The sequence below is a fragment of the Triplophysa rosa genome, linkage group LG6 (genome assembly GCF_024868665.1).
Source record: "Triplophysa rosa linkage group LG6, Trosa_1v2, whole genome shotgun sequence".
NCBI lineage: Eukaryota > Metazoa > Chordata > Actinopteri > Cypriniformes > Nemacheilidae > Triplophysa > Triplophysa rosa.
The window spans coordinates 1398948-1408445 of record NC_079895.1 but is presented as its reverse complement, the minus strand read 5'-3'; the positions used below and the strand labels follow the sequence as shown (position 1 = coordinate 1408445).

At 41.2% G+C, this 9498-nt stretch overlaps 1 protein-coding gene across 1 annotated transcript; it reads right to left on the bottom strand.

Annotated features, from left to right (window-relative positions):
- xrcc5 (X-ray repair complementing defective repair in Chinese hamster cells 5) lies at window positions 1–9301 on the bottom strand. The gene is made up of 21 exons (XM_057336446.1): window positions 9176–9301; window positions 8543–8656; window positions 8282–8465; window positions 7850–7898; window positions 7650–7772; window positions 7382–7564; window positions 7183–7297; window positions 6962–7100; window positions 6639–6751; window positions 6402–6464; window positions 6181–6318; window positions 6007–6097; window positions 4798–4928; window positions 4470–4666; window positions 3938–4025; window positions 3163–3232; window positions 2525–2634; window positions 2295–2391; window positions 2146–2213; window positions 1949–2023; window positions 1–256 (listed from the first exon to the last, which is right to left on the bottom strand). Exons 1-21 carry the CDS (start codon window positions 9191–9193, stop codon window positions 242–244), a joined length of 2181 nt encoding a protein of 726 aa, XP_057192429.1. The 5' UTR covers window positions 9194–9301; the 3' UTR covers window positions 1–241.
- Window positions 9302–9498: the final 197 nt, after the last annotated feature.

Genomic DNA, 9498 nt, shown 5'->3' with positions numbered 1-9498 from the left:
TTTTCATTTGGTTTGATCTTTTATTTGAAGCATGTCATTTTTTTGCCATTATCAAGCACACAGACAACATTAGAAACTTTAGAAAAATAAACAATTTTGTGCAACTCGTGACACATTCATCGTACTTTATGACTGGTCCAATGGCAACATCTGCACTGTAGCTTCATAATTGTGATGTCATACAAAGAGAACTGAACACAAACATCATCAGAGAGCTTTCAGAGAAATCCACAGGCTGGATCTACATCATGTCCAACTGCATAAAGAAAACACCAGTTAACAGCTTAATGCATCCACAAAAATCTGAAACTCATTTCACTCATCAAACTTTAAGAGCAAATAAATAGCAGAGATGCACCGATTGCCATTTTCTTGGCCCATTCCGGTTTCCCGTTTTATTTTTGCTGATTCCAATTTTCTATCCACGAACTATAATTGACAGCAAGTATAAAACCATATTTTAAAGTAAAACCTTTACTTTAATGCACATTATTTCCAAATAACAAATTTTATTTTCATAAGATAAATTATTGAACGTCACAATTTCCCCAAATTTCCCTCAATGCCGTTTTCCAAGCTGCATTAAATTACAGGATCTTCTCTCACCTAAACAACTCCTAAATAGAAAAACCCGAAAACTCGTGACTTGAAAAGAAGTCGAAATAATAAATATAACTAAACAAATGTCACTTAATTGACCTTTTTCTCATTTGTACTCATCTCACGAAAGTCAAAGATTACAAGCGTATGAATAAAATAGTACTTTAACTTTATTCTTGTCTGTTCTTGTTTATGAAACTAACATTGCTTTATTTTCTGAAATGTAAAATAAATGTAAGTCTTTATCTTGGGTCTGTAGTATTAAAAGAAGTGAATTGGTTCATTTTAGCTGCAACATTTTGCATGCGTGCGTGTCAGTCAGCGGAGACTCGCAGTACGGCGGACCCAGACACGAGTATAAACCAGCTGTGAAAGACAGACTGTACGCACGCACGTTTACTTGCGGCTTTAAGTGTACTGACGGCGGTGACGTTATTGCACGTTGTTGTGAAAATCAGACGAAAACGACAAGTTCTTCCCACCGTTTTACACTGGCCGTAGCTTCGTGTAGGAACACTCAAGCCACGTGTCATTGGAAAGGTCTGGATGAGACCTTTCCGACGAGTCTAGGCTCAACGTGCTACGACCTTCCCTGACGGATAGGGGGAGCCGAATAGAAACAGGTGTCCCGAAATAATCTCAGCCCAGCGACGTGCTACGCGCCTGCGGGTGGTGGCGTGTGAAAGCTCTCGTCGCCCCCTTTACGACCACACCGACCTTCCATTCCCGACATATTTTTGATGGGTCCTTTTCTCTTAGCTCCGCCCCTGAATGCCCCATCCGCCGAGCACCTCGCTCTTTCAAACGCCCTGATTCGGACCTTTCTAACGAGCCCACCCGTTGGACTTGGCCGAGCTACGACTGCCTGAAAATACGCCGAATCCCGACGAGTGTCACCCGAAAATGACTCCTCGTGGCCTGAAACGTGTAGAAGATCGTATTTCTGGTGAACGAAATTGGGCTCACGACCAAATTTTCACTGAAGGTCTTTTGCACATACAGTCCGAAATGTTCGTATGCGTTTTTCGTATTTGGCGCTCGTTTGTACGGTGTCTCTGAATTGTCAAAACACCTTTCAAAATCCTTGCTACGGATGAGAAAAACGCACAAAAAAATCGAACCCAGTCCGAATTTTTTTTACGACAGACGACAATATCGGAGTTCACATTTACTTTTGAACGTGCAAAAATTTCGGACGGAAATTTTGGATTCTATGTGCAATGGGCTTAAGTCCGAATCACGAAAATCCCAGTCTCTGGACGGTCAATGGGTGCACCTCTTAAAACAGAGAAATGTGTTGTACAGTACATACTCATGTGACCCATCAAAACCAGCAGGTAATACTCACCAAATCATCAACGTCACCAGTGTCGTCCTTCGCCGAAGCCGCCTCTGCATCCGCCTTCTGCTCCAACTCCAGAAACTACAGCACCAAAATATTACACAACATTATTAACATGACAGAGTCAATAGAGAGGCTTTACAGCGGACTCTCCGGACATGATTTCGGGTTTAGATCAGTGAATGTTACAGTATGTACGATACCTGCTTTGCATCTTGTTTGGAGATAGTGCTGCTGTCCACTTCATCACTGCTGATCAGCGTGAGCGCATCTAAAAAAGCAAAAAGATGTTTAAACCACCATGACTTCAGCTCACCGAGACGACAAGATCCCGCTTTCAGTGTTTCTGTACCCTGGACGAGGAGGTCCCAGAATTCCTGAAGGTTCCGGTCGGGAACGCTCCTCTTCAGAGACTGCATGTGACTGTTGAACAACTCTGCGTTTCCACACTGATGGAAATGAAAATGATCCGATGACATTTAACAGGTGTCACGTTTATTTAAACCCCAGCGGTGAGTTTCCCCCCGCGCGCCTGGAAACAAACGATTCCTGAATGAACGTGGAGCTGAACTGAGACCTCACCTTGACGGACTGTTCTCTGAAGCCTTGGATACAGGTGATGCTCTTCATGTAGTACTCTGCGCTCCTGTTGCCCAGCAACTGCTCAGTCCTGCCGATCAGCTGCTGACACGCTGTCAAGGTTACAAAAGACTGTCAGAGCAACAGCGTAAACTACGGCTAATGTCCAAAATCAACACGGCTTCCAATCAATGCACACTCACACGCTGACTTATTGACAAAAAGAATCGAGTTTGACGTGCTCGATGTGTTCAGCACGATGAAAATGAAACACACGTGAGCAGTAAAACTGTACAGGGTTACAGAAACAGAGAAAAACTTTCAAACCCTGAAATGAACAAAAACAATCTGCAAACTATTGCACAGCATTAAGTTAAAACGCACCCCAGAGGGAATGTGTGTATTGGTGCCTCTATGTTGAAGTCTATAACGTTTTGGGAAAGTAATTTCTCGCATTTCAATGTACTTCATAAAATATCAAACTTGAGACTTTCAGCATGCAAAATGTTTTACAGAGACCCATTTGAGTTCACCAAACTTGAACTTTGAACCATGGCGAACTGCAAAACGCAGCATTTCCATGCGTATGAATAGAGGTCAATGGAACGATCAGAATGGAGTGTGAAAGAATGCCATCTCACCCTGATGGAAAGGAACGCTCTTCTGTCGGATCAGTTTTTGGAAATCTCTCGCTGGATTCACGCTACCAACCTGAACGTCAGAGTGAATGTTAGAAAGGATGACAGACAGCTTCATACTTCAGAAGGAATGAAGATAACGGCTCTGTTCAGGTGAATCAACAAAGACAGCTTTTTTTCAACAAAGACAACAGAACAGAATGACTCTGACCTGTATGAAACAGTCTTTCATCACGAGATGTAAAATGAAACAAATGATTTATAGACTGTTTCAAAGTGAAAACATAAACAAACGTAACTAGTGCGCATGCGCGCGTTCGTCGACTGTCTTTAACTTCCTGTACACATTGGCAAACAATCGAGTACCTGTAGATTATTTCTGATGACAGTCAACAGAAAACGAAAAGAAGCGTTACCTGGCTTAACTTGTCTCTCCAATATTTGGACTATATTTTTGATCATTTTAGACTGCGATACCAAGCTCAACCGCTAGATGTCAGTGTACCATGTGGTTTCTTTCAATGCGACCAAATACAGGACCCATTCAACAAATAGTTTATTTAATACATTGAGTATACAATAAAATAATAATATAAATTGATATGAACATATATTCAATAAAATTTAAATAGTTATATTATTAGACACTAGCCAAACACAGACCGGAAGTTAACTGCAGTCCAGCACGCGCGTCTAATGAAACGGTCTATAATTTGCTGTTTGTTCATCATTCTTTTAAAGTTTCATGCGTGATGTATAAAACACATGAGAGTCTCACCGACGTGACGCTTCCCTCTGTGATGTCTGCCAGGTTAAATTCTGTCTCCTCACTGACTTTCACTCTCTTCGCATCGGGCTCTCCGGCACTGAAAAACACACAAGCAACTTCTATCACACTACAACACTTCATTAACAAAAATTGTGATTTGCCAAAAGCAAAATCTATACCGGCCAGCATGACTAAAATCATATATAACAGTGCGAGTCATTTTCTTATCATAGTAACATTGCATCACCACTCACAATCATAAAGAGACAATTAGTAACATCCACTGGAACTGACAAAATGGTTTATATATTTGATATAACCACACGGTAACCGTTTCGAGATCACCCACACAAACCAAGAAATAAACAGTTAGTCTGTTTTTGCAGTACTCCATGTTACATCATGACCACATTATATTTGAGCAGAATCCTTAGACACAATTCTATCACCCGGCCTCACATCACATCACATCACATCACATCACACACCACTTCTCATGGATGTCACCCGCAGCTTCAGTGGGGATTTCATCCATTCTCACCTGCTTCCAAACACGTCTGCGCTCGTCTTCACTTCTTTCTTTTTCACCACTTCTTTCAGTGGGAATTCTGTCCTGACGTCCCGCAGCGGAGCCTGACAGCGGGCGGACACGGCCTGAGGTGGCTCGAGAACCCTCTGCAGCCAGGGCTCTATCGCTGGGAGAGGATCATCTGGATTCACACCGCGATGATGCAAGCACTGCCGACGCAAGCACATCACAGATCGATGACACAGGACTGCATGAGTTTAAACAGACAATATAGATTTCTAATCTATAAAATGTGATATATTTGACAATATATACTATAGAAAGCATTTTATATTTGAACCTGATAAAGCCTCTGGAACTGTGGGTTTGGAAGGTGGTTGGGTTTAAATATATCCACCGTCTCGCCGTCTTCATCTTTCTCCACCAGCATCATGGAGTCGATGAGCGCGTCCACCGCCGACAGCTGCGACTCTGCAGACACATTAACGCCAAGATGACTATTAAAGATTTATGATGATCTGTATGCGCACACACATCCTGCTGCGCAAAACAATAAAGTGGGATTATAAACTTGCTATCTATGAGTCTCCAAATGAAATCCTCTGTTCTGTCTGTAGTGCACTACACTTGAAGTGTGCACATGAACTTCATCTCAAGAGATTCTGGACTGATGTAGTACAAACAAATGATGAAAGTAGTCCGAGACCCGGCCACACAAAATAAACAAAAATAAAAAAAGATGCAAGACCACTTTTTGTGCATGTTTATCGCCCTATTCTAAATTATTCTTTTAAAAATAAGTCAAAAGTGAACTTTTTCTATTGTTTTGTAGTTTTTGCTGTTGCTTCGGACACGGTGATGCATATCTCTGCTGTCCTTTTGAAACCTTGTATCTCCATATTTCCTCATTTTTATTTTTTGTATAGGATCATTTAAAAAGTAGTGTGTTTTTTCTATTTCCTGGAAAACAAGGTTTGAAAAGGACAGCGACGAAAATAATAATCAGACATTATGGAGTAATCGCGCTAAGAGTATAAAATCACACAATATTGTGAGTGTTGAATACTGTTGAAAATTAAGATGAATGTGACAAAGACGACACCAACGACAGTTTGTTTGACTCTCTTTACATCTCATGATGACCACACACCAGTGGATGATGAATTAGTCCCCAAAAATGCTATGTTTTTGTTTTTGCTCTAAACATTTGAAATGTTTTATCCAAATCAGCCTTTTATAAATTGTGGCTAAAGAAAATCAACTTTTACAAATATAAAAATATCAAGATATAGAGTAAATCCTGCAGACATCGAGAAACTACATTTTAGGTACATGGCTCGGATGTACCGTTGCTTTAAGTGATTTTATGGTTTTTTATGTCCTAGAAACTAAAATATAGGATGTTTATTACACTCCAAAATCTCTGAATATCACTGCATTAGATAACAAAATATGAAATGACTCGGGTGTCTAAACACTTTTAGTCACCACTAAATCTAAACGTGCAGAAACACACTGTAGAAAAGAGCCGTGTTTGCTGAAGATTCACCTGATGCGGTAAACTTCTTGTTGTTTTCTAACATTGGGAAAGTGAACTGTCGCAGGTCTTCCATAAACGGCAGCTGAACGTACAGTAAACACTGAGAAGAGACAGACAGGCGAGTGGTGAGACTCAGGGTAAAACACGCAGAAAGTGTATTCAGTTCGATCAAAAACCACATACTTCATATTTCTCCTTAATGCAAGGGAAGGCCGCGCCCACTTGAGGGTTGCTACGACGATCGTAAGCGTAACGCACTATAGCTGCCATCTTTAGACCGTCAAGAGCACCAATCAGAGCAGAGAGAGCTACAGCCGCGTGCTGCACACAACAAAACACACACGTGAATACATCCACACATCATAGACACGTCACGCACATCAACAGAGAACACGCATGGTTACCTCATCATCTCTGGGTGCAAAAACCTTGACAACCTGACTTCCCATAAACTGATGACGAGGAATCTGCATCAAACAAACATACAAAACAAGGGTCACTGTGGAACAAAGTGTAAAAGACAGATTCCTACGAATTCTCTGAGATTCCCAAAAGGTGAAGATGTGTATTGAATTTGCTCTTGTGTGAACTGAAGGAATCATGGTTTAAAGAAGAGCGCCATCTAATGGACAAACACACACCAGCTCCTGTTTAGTGAAGCCAAGAACTGCAAAAGATTTCCCATCGTGTTTATATTTCATTTGGTCCTCATCCACCTTAGAGAATGGCACAATGTCACTTCCATAACGGTAACCTGTAAGAAAGCAAAAACCAGAAATCAGTGTCTGTATTCACATCACACAAATTTGTGTTTGATCTTCATTGCTGACAAACGCTTCGAAAACGAGCATTTACTTTTTATTTTTCAAATGCATCTTTTTTAAGAATTCAGTCTTCAAGAGGCATACGAATCGGTGTTTCTGATGTGATAAACTTCAACATGTTTATACGGGACCTTGAATACCTTGAATAGTGTCGTCCTTCTGCACTTCCGTTTCTTCATCATCATTCCGACAGTAAACCGTCTCTCTCTTGACATCGTCTTTTTGGTGAGATTCAGCATCAACCACGGCCCACGTCTTCTTCACCTTCTCCTCCGTCACCTGTGCGTTTCAGTCGCCAGACACCACATCAGACGCTTGAGTAGAACATGAGAATCACACCATTTGAACATCAGGAACGCACCGCTTTGTATCCCACGATGCGGATGGTCAGTGAGGTGCCGATGGTGAGCTGACAGGGCCAGGCCATCGGCCTCCGGGCGATACACTTGAAGATGGACAGCTTCTCCAGCGCATCGCTGCGGCAAAAATGTTCATATTTTACCATTTTTAAAGGATTGATTTTGAGTTTGTTTGCGTGAACACGTATGGATGAGTCAGACCTAAAAGTGTAGACTTCCTGCAGACCGTCCTCCTCATCCAGAGCGGTCATGATGTTTCTGACCATCTCCAGACCTTGAGTCTGCTCTCTACTCAAGCCCTTTCCCGGGCGGGGGGGAAGCGCAGCTGACCCAGAGCCAGACCCACCTTCATCACCTCCGTCTTCGTTCAAAGGAAACGGCAAACTGAAAAAAAAACACATTTCAGTGATGTCTGTTTTTGTATTAATTGTCATTTTAAAGCAACATGTTACAAGTGAAAGTCACTTACAAGAACTGCAGAGTGATTCCTGCTTTCTTCAGGTTCTCAATAATAACATCGAGCTGGTCTTCAGATGTCTGTACGTGTAGATCCGTCAACATCACCACATTCAGACGATTGCATTTCTTTCCCCTACACAACGAACCACACGCGTCACATCAGCAGATCAAAAGCAAATCAAAGCAAGAATATGAGAAAAGTAATCTCACATGGTTTCTTGCTGCAGGAGATCCATGCACACAACAAGAGCATCAAGCCCTGGTAATGAAGTCAAGGGTTTCATAGACATACAAGAATAATATGAGGTTAAATAAAGCACTGAATTTGAATTCCTTTTATACAACGGTCAGTTCTGGTCCTTGATTCTGATTGGCTGAGCCGAGTTCTAAGCCGTTATAAAACACCCCGATTTATAACGGCTGACCGCCTTACATAGACTAAATATCACTCGATTTACTTTATTTTATGAAACCTTGCTACGCATATGGAATAACCGTCTTATAAAAGCAATATGCCCCACGAAGCAGTGGGTTACAGTGCATTTTATAACAGCTAAGGGGGGTTTTCACGTCGTGCCACAACGCCCTTAGCTGTTATAAAATGCTTATTGCTTTATGACACCACTATAACATCAGGGATACAGTCGGCTTGTTGACCGCCAGGCTGCAGTTCATTCTGAATCTCCTCCAGCAGCTCAAAATCAGGAATCATCAGATGGCGACGGACAGTGATGTTCTGATACTGACCATCTTTGGCCAGACGGTTCTTGGTTTCATCCGTACCAAACAGCACCAGACCCACCTCATCCTTGTTCTCATCAAACACCTACAATATCAAGAAAGTGTCATTGTTACAGCCAACAGATATAATCAACAAATGAAGATAATCATCATAATACAAACCTGCCGCTGGACAAACTTCCGGATGACTTTTCTGGCCTGCTCGAAGGGCGGTTCCTGACCAGGTTCTGAGTTACTCATGGAGAACCCCACATCCATGCACAGCACCAATGCTGACTAAAGTGAGAAAACAGAGAGAATTGTTCAGTTCATTTTCATACAATCATCAATACATTTCATTATATAACTTGTGTGCCGATTTTTGAGCCTAACGGTTATGAAGAAATAGGAATACCGAATTAAGAGATTTGACAGCAGGTGATTTTTAAACTAACTTAAACGTTTTATTTGATATGACATCAGAAGCAATTCAGTGTATATGGACTAACATTATGGAGGTTGACAGACATGTTCATTTTTCACTTTGTTATAGATTAGACAATCTCATAGACTTGCACAATTATAATAACGGATAAACAGAATGAAGGTTTGAACCAATGATGACAGAATCTATGAATGAACATTTTCAGAACTTCATTGTGTCGGTTAAGGAAACGATCTTCCCACCAGACAGTCGTTTTAAACTCATGATCTATAATTATAACCAGTTTTTCAATTATAAAAATAGATCCTTCGGTCAGTTAAAATAACCTGATCGTGAAAATAAGTTGTTTTAATAAACTATCAATAAATTACCTTCGCTGCGCGCGCCATCGCTGCTGGTGTCTCTGTTATTGATCCGGGTGAATAACTGACAGACGACACAAAGTTCCGCCTTAGAGAAATGAGTTCTCGCGATACTTTGGTGTCATACAGCGATCCGAATAAAATACTGAAAGGATTAGCTAACACTGTAATAGATAAGCTTTCTTTATGGGGCAAACACAATCCTACACATGCATGTGTGTAGTCAAAGCATGAATGTGACATTGTCTAACTTGACATTGGTTTATATTACAACTTTTAATGCACTAGTGATGCAAACAGCAACTATCCATGACGTAGTAGACTCTTGTGGG

Excerpts from the sequence above, each read along its gene's own strand:
- xrcc5 (XM_057336446.1), bottom strand. Across the intron at positions 2,214-2,294 it reads CTGGGACCTCCTCGTCCAGG|ATGCGCTCACGCTGATCAGC; the intron begins GTACAGAAACAC and ends TTGCTTTTTTAG. Across the intron at positions 2,024-2,145 it reads CCAAACAAGATGCAAAGCAG|TTTCTGGAGTTGGAGCAGAA; the intron begins GTATCGTACATA and ends TTGGTGCTGTAG.